Raw genomic sequence first — 18,640 nt, forward strand, 5'->3', positions numbered from 1 at the left:
AGGGTCCGACCATGGCAGCTCCAGGTCTCAGGGAGTCACAGTCATTAGACTAGGGTCTGACGATGGCAGCTCCAGGTGCAGAGTGAAGGAATGGTGCCATGTTTGCCACCACAGAGAATACTATTGTACACTCTTAGAAAAAAAGGTGCTATCTAGAACCAACAATTATTTTTCGGCTGTCCTCCTAGGAGATGGGGTTCTACCTTGAATCGAAAAGGGTTCTCCTAAGGGAACAGCCACAGAAACATTTTGGAACTTTTTTTTCTAAGAGTGTAGGGAATAAACAGAGTGAAAATCCCTGCATCGCCCATATTATATGAGTGTAATATCTAAGATGGAGCTAGTCATATTTTGGTCAAGCTGTCAAACCACAGCTATCTTAGGCTGAAAATAATAACTTTTGACAAATGCTATATGTTCCAAAAAGTATTTTTTTTGGAGGGATACACAAATTGACTTAAAATACCACAATAATTCTGAATTTGTTTTTTGGAGCTTGTAGAGATCTACAAGTGTCATATGGCACTATATACTGTGTATAGTGCACTATATGTATAGGGTACTACTTTTGACCAGAACTCTATGGGCCTTGGTTAAAAGAGTAGTGCACTTTAAAGACAATAGGGTGCCATTTGGGGCACAGCCTCTGTAATTACACTGATCTGAGTTCTGTGTATCTGTGTTTATGTAGAGAACGAGGCATCCATCTTAATGATACTGATCTGAGGCTTGTGTATCTGTGTGTTTCTGTAGAGAACGAGGCGTTCATCTTAATGATACTGATCTGAGGCCTGTGTATCTGTGTGTTTCTGTAGAGAATGAGGCATCCATCTTTGACCTGGCGACCAGTGGAGGAGCAGCACCTGTGGGAGGGTTCATCTACAGAGGCTGTCAGTCCAGAAGGCTCTACGGGAGCTATGTGTTCGGAGACAAGAACGGGTAAGCTTATAAGTTATAAATATTATAACAGGGTTTTTATTTATCGTCAAATGATCTAGATTAAATGTGTAGCTAGTTTGAATCAAACATTGTTTTCTCATTTGGAACGTTCTCGAACGGTTCTAGTGTTCATTGACTTTGAATTGAACAAACACAAACAGCTGTGTTCAGTAACCCAACTTTGCTATGGTGAACGTAACTCTGAGGTAAACACTATGCCAATTGACGTCCATCCCCTGAATCTGTCCATGGTCACCGTGCCAACATAAACCCAGTGTTCCATCCACGTTGGGGTGAAAACATTACTATCACATTACTGACACTACTACTGCTCAGGCTCATTCACTGTAAATGGAGACGTGATTTCCTGCCCCGGTTGGTTGGTCCGTTTGGCTACGGCCTCGTGTTGTTCACACGTCTCATTGGTTGATAATTAATCTTCCTCTCTCGCTGAAGTCAAACCTCGCCTCTTGAATAAACAAAGGAAATAAAGACGCTGAAGGAAGTACACTATTGAGACATCATGGCAATGTGTTTGGAAAAATGACTCGCAGCTACTTAGTCTCATTTCAGTTTTTGAAGGGCACGTTGTTGTGAAAGGGCGAGGAGGATTTTGGCATCATGTTTATTTGGAAACCAAACGACTTCATGCACACTAAGGCACTGAAACACAAGACTGTTGTGCTGTGACCTAGAAGGAAACAATGTGCCATTTTTGCTGACCCCTGACCTGTGCTTAATGCTAGTATTACTGTAACGGTGTGCTGATGTTGCGCTGTGCTTTTGTGTGTGCGCGTGTGTGTGCGTGTGTGTGCGTATGTGTGCGTTTCAGGAACCTGCGGATCCTCCAGAAGGGCTCAGCGGCGGCAGGGGACCAGTGGCAGGAGAAAGCTCTGTGTCTGGGGACCAGCAGTTCCTGTGGCTCCGCTCTGGTGGGACATATCCTGGGCTTCGGAGAGGACCAACTAGGTCAGTAGAACCAGCACAAAGGTTGTTTCCCAAATGGCACCCTATTCCCAATATAGTGCAGTACTTTTTGACCAGAGCACTATGAAAGTAGCGCACTAAATAGGGAATAGGGTGCCATTTGGAATCAGCCCAACTCTCTCTAGTCTAAAGGCTGGCCCCTACACGTATAGCCACATTATTATATGTCACTTTCTGTGTGTTTCTGGGTGTCTCTCTACATCTGAGCTGATGTTATGAGTGAAAGCTTTTGTCAACAAAGAGTCTGGATGCAGAAGATAGATTGCAGAGTGTCAAGCCATCCTGAAATCCGTGTTTACACCCAATGACAGATGTCAAAACTGTGGAAAACTCTAGTTCAGAGTCATTGGGGCATTGTATATGGAACAATGGTACATGTATTTACATAGTACATCCCTGGAGTGCGATGTCAATGTTCAACATGTTTCCACTCGGTTGGGTTTAGAAACAAGACTGCTCCAATTGAGTTTCCGAGATTAGGAAGTGAGGGGAAAAACGTCCGCGGAGTCTCAAATTCAAGCCGTTATTTGAGTGATATTCATGATATTGGACCAGAAAACCAACAGAGGTCACACACGCTGTGTGAGGGGAACTAATACCTCCATCCCTGCCCTCCGTGTCACCTTTCCTCCATGGCACGTTCCAGCAAGAGGATATTAAAGTCTCCCTGCTTCCTGAAGGATTATATGGTCATTTCCATACGATAGCACCAGGCCTCAAAGAGCCTACTGATATGGCATGTAGTTGGCCACCTGGTGATGAATGTTTCTGGTCTGTGTAATTGTTTAGCAGCCTACCAGTCATACCATTTTAGGTGAGGTCAGGTTCGCTACATCAACAAACCCACTGAACCCAATTCATTGTATCCCCATTTGACAAAAGGACTCACTGTGAGCTCATGTTTTGCAGAGAACTAATTATCCATATTGGCATACAACGGGCACACAGGGTTAACCATGGGACTTGCCAGTATCTTGGCGTGGTGTTAGTTGAAGATTTTTGCTTTTGTTCATGATTTGTAAATGGGGCGGGGGGAGGCGAATGGTGGAGGGCTGTGCTGAGCTGGGCTGGCTTCCCACAACAGGGCCCCATTGACACATGTTTACAATTTGTCCTCTTATGGAGCCGTGTTGTGGGCTTGCTGCTCATTAAATGACTCGCCTGGTTCCAGTCAGGAGTATTCAGTTGTCCCGTGATACTCACTCTCTCCCAAGTCCCATGGCAAGTGCAGCGCTGCAGGGACCCTGATCAGGGCCTCTTCTCTTATTTTCTCTCTGTTTCTCTCTCAATTTCAATATAATTTTAAGGGGTCTATTGGCATGGGAAACATACAGTTGAATTTGGAAGTTTGCATACACTTATGTTGGAGTCATTAAAACTTGTTTTTCAACCACTCCACAAATTTCTTGTTAACAAACTATAGTTTTGGAAAGTCGGTTAGGACATCTACTTTGTGCATGACACAAGTCATTTTTCCAACAATTGTTTACAGACAGATTATTTCACTTATAATCCACTGTATCACAATTCCAGTGGGTCAGAAGTTTACATACACTAAGTTGACTGTGCCTATAAACAGCTTGGAAAATTCCAGAAAATGATGTCATTGCTTTAGAAGCTTCTGATAGGCTAATTGACATAATTTGAGTCAATTGTAGGTGTACCTGTGGATATATTTCAAGGCCTACCTTCAAACTCAGTGCCTCTTTGCTTGCCATCATGGGAAAATCAAAATAAATCAGCCAAGACCTTGTAGACCTCCACAATTCTGGTTCATCCTTGGGAGCAATTTCTAAATGCCTGAATGTACCACGTTCATCTATACAAACAATAGTACGCAAGTATAAACACCATGGGACCACGCAGCCGTCATACCACTCAGGAAGGAGACGCGTTCTGTCTCCTAGAGATGAAGGTAATTTGGTGCGAAAATCCAAGAACAACACCAAAGGACCTTGTTAAAATGCTGGAGGAAACAGGTACAAAAGTATCTCTATCCACAGTAAAACAAGTCCTATATCGACATAACCGTAAAGGCCGCTCAGCAAGGAAGAAGCCACTGCTCCAAAACCGGCATAAAAAAGCCAGACTGCGGTTTGCAACTGCACATGGGAACAAAGATCGTACTTTTTGGAGAAATGTCCTCTGGTCTGATGAAACAAAAATAGAACTGTTTGGCCACAATGACTATTGTTATGTTTGGAGGTAAAAGGGGGAGGCTTGCAAGCCGAAGAACACCATCCAAACTGTGAAGCACGGGGGTAGTAGCATCATGTTGTGGGGGTGCTTTGCTGCAGGAGGGACTGGTGCACTTCACAAAATAGATGGCATCATGAGGGATGAAAATTATGGGGATATATTGAAGCAACGTCTCAAGACATCAGTCAGGAAGTTAAAGCTTGGTCGCAAATGGGTCTTCCAAATGGACAATGACCCCAAGCATACTTCTAAAGTTGTGACATAATGGCTTAAGGACAACAAAGTCAAGGTATTGGAGTGGCCATCAGAAAGCCCTGACCTCAATCCTATAGACAATTTGTGGGAAGAAATGAAAAAGCGTGTGCGAGCAAGGAGGCCTAAAAACCTGACTCAGTTACACTAGCTCTGTCAGGAGGAATGGGCCAAAATTCACCCAACCTATTATGGGAAGCTTGTGGAAGGCTACCCGAAACGTTTGACCCAAGTTAAACAATTTAAAGGCAATGCTACCAAATACGAATTGAGTGTACGTAAACTTCTGACCCACTGGGAATGTGATCTAAGAAATAAAAGCTGAAATATATAGTTATCTCTACTATTATTCTGACATTTCACATTCTTAAAATAAAGTGGTGACCCTAACTGACCTGAGACAGGGGATTTTTACTAGGATTAAATGTCAGGAATTATGAAAACTGATTTAAATGTATTTGGCTAAGGTGTATGTAAACTTCCGACTTCAACTGCATGTTAACATTGCCAAAGCAAGTGAACTAGATAATAAACAAAAGTGAAATAAACAATACAAATTAACAGTTAATATTACACTCACAAAATTTCCAAAAGAATAAAGACGTTACAAATATCAAATTATGTTCAAATAGATGAAGTACAAAAGGGAAAATAAACAAGCATATGGGTTGTATTTACAATGCTGGTCTTCACAGGATGCTCTTTTCTTGTGGCAACAGGGCTTCTTAACTGGTTATCCTTCTTCTCTCTCTCTTCTCTCTCTCTCTCTCTCTCTCTCTCTCTCTCTCTCTCTCTCTCTCTCTCTCTCTCTCTCTCGCTTCGTCTCTTCTCTTATTTGCTCTCTCTAGATAGGGCTGATGCCCGGACTACATTTCCCATGTAACCCCTGTTCTCCTCACCCCCAGGTGAAGTGTACATCCTGGCCACCAGTAAAAGCATGGCTCAGTCACACAGTGGGAAGCTCTACAAGCTAGTGGACCCTAAAAGGTAAAGAACACAACTTTCTTTGTGTGCGTGTGTGCATGTGGCCTGCCCATATACCTACTACACATAGCAGATATAGTGGCAGTGCAGGATCACAACTTCACAGGGAGAGGGAGCGTCACACCTCCCTCCATCCCTTGTTTTCTACACCTCTTCAATACATCACACACACACACACACACACACACACACACACACACACACACACACACACACACACACACACACACACACACACACACACACACACACACACACACACACACACACACACACACACACACACACACACACACACACACACACACACACACACACCAGGGCTCACAAATCTAAGCGTGGTAATTGGAGAGTAAGCAAACCGTTTCTAACACCAGCACTACCAACGGGGCCTGTTAGAGAGTGAGGGAAGATAGGAGAGACGAAAGAGAGAGAGGATAGTGAGGAGAGGGGGGAGAGAGAGAGAGAGAGAGAGAGAGAGGAGAGAGAGAGAGAGCGAGGAGAGAGAGTACACGTGGCTCGCTGGGTATTTTCATAGCGTTTGACAGGGCTGCTTATACACTCCTGGAGAGAACGGAGGGCACCTGTCGACGAGTGGTAATGTTTTCCTCATAGTCGTAGGGAGGGATTTGTTACATGTGACTGGAATACCTGGTGGTTTGGGTTTTAAGGAAGGGATGCTGTGTCCCAACAATGTGCCCCGCTGCGTCCCAACAGTCCAGGTCGCACACAGCTGATAATGTGCTGGAGTTTCTGGTGATAAATATTACTAGAGGAGATGGTTGCCTGTTAATCATTGTTGTATGCCTGCTAAACATTTTACCATGTGTTTTACTCTATTCAATATTTTCGATAATCATGAATCTTTAACAAATTATGTTTGCGTCAACCCTAGTACATGTGAAAAACCCAGCACACTAGGAGGTACGTATACGGGGTGTATGAGGTCCCCCTCCACCGCAGCCAACATCTGAGACATGAATGTCACTGATATATAGTCTGAATCATGACAAATTACATTGAACACAACCAGATCCTCTCACTTTCTAATTCAAACCAATCGCTCCTCAAGCTGTGTCTTTCCACCCTCAGCCACCCAGAAATCATCCAGTCCCCCTTTTCAGCACCCTGGAATGGAGAACTCGAGATCCTCATGTATGTTTAGGTCCTTCAGCTTAAGTGAAGTTTGCAGGGAGGCATGTGGAGCATCTAAAAACACTGGGCTTACAGTGGGAGTCCAGGATGGAGACAGAATAATGTTTCCTTAAGTCCATTTCACTTTATTGGAGTGTGTGTGTGTGTGTGTGTTTGTGTGTGTGTGTGTGCTTGCGTTTGTGTGTGCTTGCGTGTATGTGTGCTTGCGTGTGTGGGACAATAGAAACAGATCCCTGGCTAATTAATGCGAAGGTGATGACAGTACCAACCAAGTCACAATTCATTACGCCACAGATGTTTCTACGGGCCCCTTGTTGCTCCGCTCAACATTTTATTTATGTTTTTTGGCTGGACACATTTTTCCCAAACAACAATTCTTTCCACCCATATTTTGGGCTTGTTTAGTCTGTATAGTGGCCTGTGTGGTGCTGGTAGTCCGGCTTCTACGCGCACACACACACACACACACACACACACACACACACACACACACACACACACACACACACACACACACACACACACACACACACACACACACACACACACACACTCACTTCGCTATTAGTATCTCGTTACAGGGAGGAGGGGGAGGGATGGAGGCAGCTAACGTTTCTGACCTTGCTGCATTATCACGTCTGATGGGCCACCCGTCCCCCTCTACCCCTTCTGGGGTACCTGGCGCCCCCTCACCCTCCTCCTTTACAGAAGACTTGTATTTCTGAGAAGCGAGCCTGTGGTGGTCCGGGGGTCCCACAACATCCACCATCCACCCACATGGTGTTTTCATTACATGTATGTTTGGGGAAGAGGAGGGGGGCTTTAGGAGGTAGGAGGCTGGGGAGGGGAGTGAAAGAAGAAAATCACCTAAACCCCCCTGCAATGTTTTGGGGTAAACACAGCTCGCTGACTTCATTTGTAGGTATTTGTTTGTCAGTCGGGTACCGTCCAATAATAAATAGGCCACCATGCGTCTCAGTAACATCATTATACGTTGTCACTGTCCCATGTGGACACTGTCGTGGAAATTCTGTACTGAGTGAGATTTCATTTCTATATATACAACACAGAGGCAGAGTAGGATCATGTGGCATTGTTTACTGGCTCTACTGTGGAAGGAGACAGAGCTGTTTAAAAATCGCTTGCCCGGGATTCAAACCTAGACCATATGCATCACACTCACACACACACACGATATGCCGTCTTCCCCAAGGCTTCAACGGGTTTCAGCTCTGTTTTGATTTTTTCCTTTTTTTCTTTCTATAATTAGATCAGTATAATGTCTGATTGAGACATGCAATGCTTCATTGAATATGTCTTATCTCAATTGCCCTGCCACACGCAGTCAGAGGTCGCCATGGGAGAGAGAGAGAGACTTTTATTTATTTCTGGTGCTAACATCCATTTAGAAGCAGAGGAGGAGGAGGGCTTTATTCCTTGAGAGAGGAGAGACACAAACAAACACCGCCTCTGGGTATTGGGTGGGTTGGTTATGTGGGGGAGGATGTCACTGGCCACATTGTAAAGCTGTACAGTATGTAACTGCGAGGTTGTTTATCGCGTATAAGAATGGAAGGAACAGAGCCACGTTTTATTCAAAACCAAATTCTATCCAGTCCTCACGATTCCATCTGGAACCTGAATGGGGGGAGAGACAGTTGAAACAGTAAGAACTCCTGCTGATAACGGTAATAAAAAAAAGTTATTTCCATCTAAACAGGCTTTTATCCAAAGAGGGAGGAAATGGTTCTCCTGTGTCATAATATACTTTTCACACAATTTAGGGTTTAGTTGAGTCAGGTGCAGTCCTCTGGTTGAATTGTGTTGAGTAAAGAGGTTGAGAAGACCCAGTGGCTCTCCTTTATTAAGTCACTATGGAAGTCACAAATTACAGGAAGCACTGGGGAGAAGGTGCAAGGAGCAGGTGTGCGTGCGTGCGTGCGTGTTCAGTGTGTGTGGTACGGTAGCTCCCAGCTCCCAATATGCTGGCTAAAAAAAGCCAGCTCTTTTATTCAGATGTCCCTCCTAAATCTTGCTGCTGCACTACTGTGGTCCTGCCCTTGACAAAGCTGCTCCACAGCTCCACTGAATGGCCCTGGCTCCTACAATACACAGTACATTTCTGACACAATTAAAACAAGGGATGAAACCACAAAGAAGCCTCCAAACAATGGGGCCGGATGACAAAACAGCCAAAGGACTCACACTGGGCCGTTTGATTTAGCCATTGTTGGGAGGCACAATGTACATCACTCCAGGGCTTTTTTCTCACATACACCTCATGCCAATCAAGCAAGCCCCGGCACATAGCCCCAACACATTCCTTCCCAAAACCCTCCCCACCAACTCCCAGGCTACCAGCCACCCATCACTATCAAAGCTTTAAGTGAAATAAATCTGATAGTCGTTAGAGTATCCCTCACTAATAGCATCCCCTATATCAATCAGCTGTATGATTTGATCTGGGGTGACTTTTGAGGCGGTGAGATATTATAAAGAGGGCTATGTTGTGAGTAAGAGGGAGCTGATCAGGGATCAGGCTCAGCATATGGTCCCTGGCGGATGTCTCCTGTTCTGGAACAAAGGGGGAGGTGGGAAGGGAGGCAGCTGAGCCAAGCAGAGCTCCATTACATCCCTCCACCCCACCACCACCCCGCCTCCCTCCAGCCAATAGGACTACACTTTGAAAAAAATAAGCTATAATATAATAATAATAATATATGCCATTTAGCAGACGCTTTTATCCAAAGCGACTTACAGTCATGTGTGCATACATTCTATGTATGGGTGGTCCCGGGAATCAAACCCACTACCCTGGCGTTACAAGCGCCATGCTCTACCAACTGAGCTACAGAAGGACTAGCTATCTAGAACCTAAAAGGGTTCTTCGGCTGTCCACATTTGAGAACCGTTTGAAGAACGCTGTATGGTTCCAGATAGAACACAGAGGGTTCTAAATGGTTCTAAAAAGGTTCTACATGTAACCAAAAAGGGTTCTCCTATGGGGACAGCCGAAGAACCCCTTTGGAACCCTTTTTTCTAAGAGTGTTGGGAACCAGCCAATAATGTATACAAACCCTAGATGGCTGATGATATGTATTGGCCATTGAGAGGTTTTTGAAGCCACCAGTCGGCCATATTAGCACTCCCCCCAGTAGGAGCAGTCCTCCATAGGAATTCATGGAATTCTTCAGTATTTCAATTAAATGTTTTAAGGTCAAAATTACATGTATTGAAGTATTTTTTTGTTGTAGCGGGGACAGTAACATTAGTAATAAAAAAATATATATACTTTAAAGAAAATGTTTTTATATATTTTTTAATTTATAATTTTTATGTTTAACTCACATAATATAATTTAAGATTATGCATTAAGGTGTCTGTAATAGAATGAATGTGGCAAAAACGAATGTAGACATTAATAAATGAATGTCTAAAGCCCCCCCCCAAAAAATTACAATGTGAGGGAGTGCCAAGATGGAGGCTCAGGGGGCTTCAAAACAGCGCCCCCTATTAGTCATCTAGTGTATATATAAATCATTGGGACCAGCCTGGCCCAGCCCCGTGGACACTCAAACTAATAAGCGGCCCTCCTTTAATTTATCAGTCTTCATCAGTCTGTGTTTTATGCAAGTGTCCTCGCCGAGTTTATACATTCCCACAGTGCCTGTTGACCCAGCTGCCTTTGTCAAGTGGCGCTCAGGCAGGTGTTGTTTTCACCCGGGACCATGACCACCCATGGTACTAATACAAACTGATGAGGGGCAATAGCCGTGGCTGACCCCTGCCCGCCTGACACTATTAACAGTGTTGTACCCCAATCCTCCAGGGACTAGCTGTCCCCCTTTTCTCTCTCTCTCACCCTGGTCTCTTTCTCCCAACTCCATCACTCTCCCACCCTCTCTCTTTCTGTCCCTCCTTCTCTCTGTTTTAACTACGTGCAGCCTGTCACAACAAAGGCCCAGAGTGTGGATGAGAAAAGGCACAGGGTTGGGTGGGTTCTGAGGGGAGCGGAGCATGGGAATCGCCCCCCCACCCCACCCCTCCACCCCCCTAGAGACCCCCTCTAGGCTCTGGTAATGCCCCGGGACTGCCATCAGTCAATGTGGCTGTCAGAACAACACTCTCCCAGCCGCGGTGTCTTGACACCCCACTCACATACCCCCAGAACCCTGACCAGAACCCCTTAACTCACTCACACACACAACACAGGCCAGGAGCCCCTCCTTTGAGTACTAACCAACCACAGTCAGTAAGTCAGTTCATTCACAACCAGACCCCAATATCACATTCAGTTGTGGCTCCTGTCTGTTCATTGGTCATTAGATCTCTATAGCATTATTTCTCTATAGCATTATCTCTCTACAGCATTAGAGATCTCCACAGCATTATCTCTCTATAGCATTCGAGCTCTCCCCAGCATTATCTCTCTACAGCATTAGAGCTCTCCCCCGCATTATCTCTCTACAGCATTCGAGGTCTCCACAGCATTATCTCTCTATAGCATTAGAGCTCTCCCCAGCATTATCTCTCTAGAGCATTAGAGCTCTCCCCAGCTTTATCTCTCTACAGCATTATCTCTCTACAGCATTATATTCTGTCCAGGATTATCTCGCTATAGCATTAGGTGTCTTTACAGCATTATCGTGCTTCTACACCTGCATTGCTTGCTGTTTGGGGTTTTAGGCTGGGTCTCTGTACAGAACTTTGAGATATCAGCTGATGTACGAAGGGCTATATAAATAAATTTGATTTTATATCTCTCAGCGTTATTTATCTACAGCATTAGGTCTCTACAGCACCCAGAGAGCAGAGTCCAGCAGGCAGAGAGTCCAGCAGGCAGAGAGTCCAGTAGGCAGAGAGTCCAGCAGGCAGATAGTCCAGTAGGCAGAGAGTCCAGCAGGCAGAGAGTCCAGCAGGCAGAGAGTCCAGCAGGCAGAGAGTCCAGCAGGCAGAGAGTCCAGCAGGCAGATAGTCCAGTAGGCAGATAGTCCAGCAGGCAGAGAGTCCAGCAGGCAGAGAGTCCAGCAGGCAGATAGTCCAGCAGGCAGAGTCCAGGCAGATAGTCCAGTAGGCAGATAGTCCAGTAGGCAGTCCAGCAGGCAGATAGTCCAACAGGCAGAGAGTCCAGCAGGCAGATAGTCCAGCAGGCAGATAGTCCAGCAGGCAGATAGTCCAGCAGGCAGAGAGTCCAGCAGGCAGATAGTCCAGCAGGCAGATAGTCCAGTAGGCAGATAGTCCAGCAGGCAGATAGTCCAGCAGGCAGATAGTCCAGCAGGCAGAGAGTCCAGCAGGCAGATAGTCCAGCAGGCAGATAGTCCAGCAGGCAGATAGTCCAGCAGGCAGATAGTCCAGCAGGCAGAGAGTCCAGCAGGCAGAGAGTCCAGCAGGCAGAGAGTCCAGCAGGCAGATAGTCCAGTAGGCAGATAGTCCAGCAGGCAGAGAGTCCAGCAGGCAGATAGTCCAGCAGGCAGATAGTCCAGTAGGCAGATAGTCCAGTAGGCAGATAGTCCAGCAGGCAGATAGTCCAGCAGGCAGAGAGTCCAGCAGGCAGAGAGTCCAGCAGGCAGAGAGTCCAGCAGGCAGATAGTCCAGCAGGCAGACACTCACACTCGCATCATTATCATCATAACAGGCTCTACACGCATGCACTGACCACTCCACAGCACCAGGCTCTCTGTTTTCCATACCACTACCACTGTGTGTGTGTGTGTGTGTGTGTGTGTGTGTGTGTGTGTGTGTGTGTGTGTGTGTGTGTGTGTGTGTGTGTGTGTGTGTGTGTGTGTGTGTGTGTGTTTTATTTGTGTGTGTTTTATTTGTGTGTGTGTGTGTGTGCGCCTGATGGATATGTCAATACACTGCCTGGCTGAGGCTTGTCTTGCCTCATTAGTCAATGCTGTTTGGCCCCATCCACACACACAGGAACACACACAAGCTAACAGGCAATTCACATTTGAATTCCTTCACGTAGAACGCTGCTATATTATTTCCAGGTTTTTGAGCCCAGGCCGGAGCGTGATATGAAATGATCATACTCTAAGCCTCCTTTGGGCCAGTGCGTGTGTTCAATGTTTGTCTTGTTATGAGATGATCACAATATGTCTGTTTAGTATGCTGCCTGTTGGCAGTGTGGTTGGATATGTTTGCGGGTGTGTGCTACATCTGTGTGTGTGTGGGGGGTGTTTATGAGTCTCCTGTCATGCTGAATTGCAGCAGCAAATGGCTGTTCTCGGTGGCCTGTTCCCGGTGGCCTAGACACACACACACACACACACACACACACACACACACACACACACACACACACACACACACACACACACACACACACACACACACACACACACACACACACACACACACACACACCCAGTGGTAGTGGTATGGAAAACAGAGAGCCTCATGTCCTCAGTGGGAATAAAACCCTGGTCCAGTCATTCAGTCAGTCCACCATTCCCCCAGCATCCCAACCTCTGATGCTCCAAATGAATTATTATACTCAAAAACTCATTAACAACATTCCAGAAGCAGAATATTCCAGAAAGAACCCTGTCACACACAGACTCTCTCCGTACTCAAACATTCATTCTCCCTCCATGGCCTCTTTCCATCACATCAATGTTCTGTAAAGGCACATTCTGGTGGAGCCGTTTCCTCTTCCCTGTTGTGCATGGTTAAGTGTTCTGCTGCTATGGCACCACTGCTGCAGCCTCTAGTGTGTGTGTGTGTGTGTGTGTGTGTGTGTGTGTGTGTGTGTGTGTGTGTGTGTGTGTGTGTGTGTGTGTGTGTGTGTGTGTGTGTGTGTGTGTGTGTGTGTGTGTGTGTGTGTGTGTGTGTGTGTGAGAATATGGTGTGTGAAAGAAAGGCCACATATCCGTATGTAATGCCTCAGAACAGTGTGCATGAGCCTTTAGAGTGTGTGACCGTTGCCCTCCCTGTGTGGCCCCTGCAGGCCCGCGGTCCCTAAGGAGTGTCAGAGACAGGTGGAGGCCCCGGAGCTGCTGGGAACGGCCTGCTCACGGCAGTGTAAGAACGGACACTGCACCCCCACTGGGAAGTGTTGCTGCAGCACCGGCTGGGAGGGACCCTTCTGCAGAGTGGGTGAGTCAGAGAAAAGTGCTGCCTGAAGTGTTCAACCATAACCTAGAATATTAGTAGAACATTACATAATAACCCTCTGCAGAGTAGCTGAGACCTACTGTATAACAAGAGTTACACAATAGTGTGAAGAATTCTACTGTATATCTTGAGTAATGTTGATATTTATCAAATAGACTAGTTTGGATCCATAGTGGACCCACATAAAGGGTTTATGAATGTTTTGTTATCGCTTGTCAATATATCTCTCTCCCTCTCTCTCTCTCGCACAGCTAAATGCGAGCCGGCCTGCCGTAACGGAGGCGTGTGTGTTGAGCCCTACAGCTGCCTGTGTAAGAGCGGCTACTCGGGCGCCCAGTGTGAGAAGGGCGAGCGGGGCATGCCTAGCGACCAGGAGAAGGACGGCATCCTGGACCACATCATAGACATGACCTCGTACCTGCTGAACCTCACTAGCTACATGGTATAGGGGCATGGGGAGGGGTCCACTCCCACCGCAACCCCCCCACCCCACCCCCCCACCCCTGAGACACACCCCCCTGTCTGAACGTACCCTGTCCCAGTCAACACCCAGACTCTGGTAATCTTCCTGCCCATAAGCTCCGGTAGGCTACGTACACCAGGCATCCAGGCCAAGCATCCCTCCAGAGACCATCACACAGACAGACACAGCAACGTGATGGTTGAATGCATGGTAATCGTCATCTATGGTCTAATGGTTGGACCTCCACCGTGGCTACATAAGCTCTTTTATACTCTTCTTCTCCAGGAGAAAGTTCTTCTCGTCTCTCTCCCACTCTGGAACCCCCATGCAGATGACTTGATTTTAGCACTGCACCCCTGCTGAGAACAGAGGGAGACCCCCTCGCGTTCTCTCCACACAACAACAACATAAACAGCGGCCATTTTGACTGACGCCTTACAGAGAGCGAAGGGGAGTCGGCTGAGCTGAAACACGGCGAGGTGGGCGGAGGCGTGGTGACTTAAGTTATCCCCCAGGACTGGAGAGTGGACAGCCCAATACTGGGGGTTAGCTTTGGGTCTGCCTTCACCAACACAACACAGTCTATATACAGCCTTTAAATGAACATGCCAATCTCTTCAGCATCAGCAATGCAATGATACTGACACTGACTGAAGAGTTTCTGATAATCTTACTGTGCCGTGTATAGAGCCCCATACAGAATCCTGTACTATCTTGTCTAAAGGCGCTAATATGAACGACCAATAGACCAATGTCACAGTAATAATAATGATTATTGTTATTTTGACCCACTGTTTTCTCCGGGTGATGTTTTGTGGGCACATCTTCATAGAAAAAGCTACGTTTTGATACTTCATGATTTGCGGTATAGATTTGTTGTTCATCGCTCACTTGACATGCTGCCAATGTACAGAATGGATCCATAGCTGAAGAATGAGTGTCTTTGGACTCAACAGGTATCGATAGAGTTTATATGGCTGTGTCCCAAATGGCACCCTATTCCCCGTAGAGTGCACTACTTTTGACCAGAGCCCTATGGGCCCACGTCAAAAATAGTGAGCATCATACGGAACAAGGGTGCCATTAGGGACAGAGTCTATGACATTGTTAGGATAGAGCTCATAGCTTTGCACTCCCAATGTCAACGCCAGTTTGATACATTTGAAATGGAGTCATCAACTCCACGCACTGTAATGTAATGTTTTTTGTGTTTCACAATCAAGGGCAGGCGATTATGTTGGGACTATAGTACGGTGTCATACAGCAGTGACGTTGTCACACACTAACACAGTGGCATGCAGCAGGTCAAATCTCACTCTTAATCTCTCACACTGACCACACACACACACACACTAACACAGTGGCACGCAGCAGGTCAAATCTCACTCTTAATCTCTCACACTGACCACACACACACACACACTAACACAGTGGCACGCAGCAGGTCATATCTCACTCTTAATCTCTCACACTGAACACACACACACACACACTAACACAGTGGCACTCAGCAGGTCAAATCTCACTCTTAATCTCTCACACTGAACACACACACACACACTAACACAGTGGCACGCAGCAGGTCAAATCTCACTCTTAATCTCTCACACTGACCACACACACACACACACACACACACACACACACACACACACACACACACACACACACACACACACACACACACACACACACACTAACACAGTGGCACGCAGCAGGTCAAATCTCACTCTTAATCTCTCACACTGACCACACACACACACACACACACACTAACACAGTGGCACGCAGCAGGTCAAATCTCACTCTTAATCTCTCACACTGACCACACACACACACACACACACACACACTAACACAGTGGCACGCAGCAGGTCAAATCTCTCACACTGACCACACACACACACACACACACACACACACACACACACACACACACACACACACACACACACACACACACACACACACACAGTGGCACGTAGCAGGTCAACTCTCACTCTTAATCTCTCACACTGACCACACACACACACACACAGTGGCACGCAGCAGGTCAAATCTCTCACACTGAACACACACACACACTAACACAGTGGCACGCAACAGGTCAAATCTCTCACACTGAACACACACACACACTAACACAATGGCACGCAGCAGGTCAAATCTCACTCTTAATCTCTCACACTGACCACACACACTAACACAGTGGCACGCAGCAGGTCAAATCTCTCACACTGAACACACACACACACACTAACACAGTGGCACGCAGCAGGTCAAATCTCTCACACTGAACACACACACACACTAACACAGTGGCACGCAACAGGTCAAATCTCTCACACTGAACACACACACACACTAACACAATGGCACACAGCAGGTCAAATCTCACTCTTAATCTCTCACACTGAACACACACACACACTCGCTACACAACTTCAGTGGTAGTTCTACAGGGACAGAAGCTGATGTATATTTCATACATAAAGAGCTGAACTAAGTACTACTTAGCCTTGCTAAATAATATAGTGTTACTATTGTTTCGATAGAGGAGGGTTTATTTTTTTAACTGTGATAATGTATGGGAGAGGACGGTGTTTGTAGAAAGTGGTTTTGCATTAAGCTTAAAAAAATCATATTTTTTTGGTCTTTTTTTTGCTAACACACAAACACAAATTATGCTGTGTTTTTCCACTGTATAAAAACACACAGTGACACGTGCAGTACAGATCAGCACCGTGTGTTAAAGGCCACGCGTGTCTACACCTGAATGGGAGAGTTTGGAACCGACCACTGAGACACAACACAAGGCTCTCTCTGTGTTTCCTTCCCGTAGTGCCTCTGTCTGTGGCGCTCAACTGCAGCATAACGGTCGCTGTTTGGTCTCTGTTTTAGGCCACCAACTTATTGGAGCCTGTTCCCAGTCGGATGAGAAGAGTTCCTCCAGGTAGATCAGATGAAAGGTGGTTTCACACCAGACGCTCTACTCTACCTACTGTGAGACGTTCAGATAAGACAGATGGAATGATCAAATGTGTCAAGTATGAACCCAGACTTCTTTGATCCACTTTGTGGTGAACTGTGATCCCTTAACAAATGAACAGCCTAAAGAAGACGTTGCTCATCTCAAAGCCAGGGATCTAAACCGTCTTCGGCGAGCCAAACGACAATTAAAAAAAGACTAATTATGTTGGAGCCCATCGATGTGTTGACTTTCTTCAGAAGACTGTATAAAACACATCACGTAACGCCACTAATCTACAGGTTGATCAGGATTGGTTCATTTGATTTAGTGCCATTGCAAATTCCTTGATACCGTATTAATCTTGAGTCTCCTGATAGTAGTTCAGCAAAGCTCAAAGCAACTTCTTACATCTTGTGCCAATGTTGTCTTTTTTTAAGTGCCTGCCCCCACACAATTGGAATGTCTTTATTTCTATGATCATATTTTGTTTTGAGTTCCCGTTCTAAGCATGGTTAGAAGTGTTCAGGGTTTTCCAATTCCTCTCACTCTCTCTCTCTCTCTCTCTCTCTCTCTCTCTCTCTCTCTCTCTCTCTCTCTCTCTCTCTCTCTCTCTCTCTCTCTCTCTCTGTATCTTCAATGACAGCAGTTGTTGAACCTCTGTCTCGCCAGTGTCTCTGGTCTATAATGTGTCAAATGGAACTCATGCTGTAAAGTCGATACTATAATTTTAGCACTTAATGTGAAACTTGCATTTTAGCTGCTGAGACGGCGTGGTGTGAATAAAATAGAGTAACCGTTTTCATTATTTAAGTAGTTACGCAAACAAAGTTATTTAAGTTCTCTACAATTGTTTTTGCCGCTGTATGTGAGGATTTTGATCATGTATTGTAAATAAAACCTAGGGCTATCTTTGTTTCTTTTCAGAAATATCTATATGTCTATTAAAGTTTATAGCATGTCTGAAAACCTTGTCACAGTGTCTGTTTGATGATGACTTTTAGGATGACGATGTAGCATAGAGCACAATGTTTCTTCTTGAATAACAACCCGTAGAAAATAGTCATAGAATCTATTCATTCTATTTCTATGTGACTAACAATCCTTGATTCAGCAGGAAAGGAAATGATAGGTTGTTGCAGGATGATTACAAATGGAGACAGATTGAGGCCTTCTGCCAGGGTGTGGAACAGTGACCTCACCTTAAATGTATCCTCGTAATGTTAGATCTGAGCACGCAGAGGTTGTCTACAGGAGCTAGTATATTTGGCCTTAGATTTCTAGATTTCTGAGATTGACATGTCGATCCGGACAGTCTTTTACTGTTCTATGAGTGTAAATCAATAGCGTAACATCCTTCCACTATTAGTATTAACAGTATTAGCAAGTGATGTTTGCTTAGTAAAAGAACACTATCCGTTGACATAGGTTGCCCCCTCTGTCTGTCTGTCTGTCTGTCTGTCTGTCTGTCTGTCTGTCTGTCTGTCTGTCTGTCTGTCTGTCTGTCTGTCTGTCTGTCTGTCTGAATGGATAAGCGGAGTCAGGCGCAGGACACAGGTATGAGTAATAATACG

The 18,640-nt window shown here is 45.7% G+C and overlaps 1 protein-coding gene across 31 annotated transcripts in view; it reads left to right on the top strand.

Annotated features, from left to right (window-relative positions):
• Positions 1–17,700, top strand: part of LOC118374992 (hedgehog-interacting protein-like) — a 65,089-nt gene extending 47,389 nt beyond the window's left edge. The window contains exons 9-17 of one of the 31 annotated variants that reach the window (XM_052464762.1): positions 816–939; positions 1,772–1,908; positions 5,283–5,364; positions 13,469–13,617; positions 13,887–15,542; positions 15,613–15,680; positions 16,151–16,204; positions 16,321–16,376; positions 16,485–17,700. In XM_052464762.1, coding sequence (XP_052320722.1) covers positions 816–939; positions 1,772–1,908; positions 5,283–5,364; positions 13,469–13,617; positions 13,887–14,083 — 689 coding nt within the window. In that variant the 3' untranslated portion in view covers positions 14,084–15,542; positions 15,613–15,680; positions 16,151–16,204; positions 16,321–16,376; positions 16,485–17,700. The other 30 variants (XM_052464760.1, XM_052464767.1, XM_052464768.1 and 27 more) reach the window with 30 other exon arrangements.
• The last annotated feature ends 940 nt before the right edge of the window (positions 17,701–18,640 follow it).

The sequence above is a fragment of the Oncorhynchus keta genome, chromosome 16, assembly GCF_023373465.1.
Source record: "Oncorhynchus keta strain PuntledgeMale-10-30-2019 chromosome 16, Oket_V2, whole genome shotgun sequence".
In the NCBI taxonomy this organism is placed as follows: domain Eukaryota; kingdom Metazoa; phylum Chordata; class Actinopteri; order Salmoniformes; family Salmonidae; genus Oncorhynchus; species Oncorhynchus keta.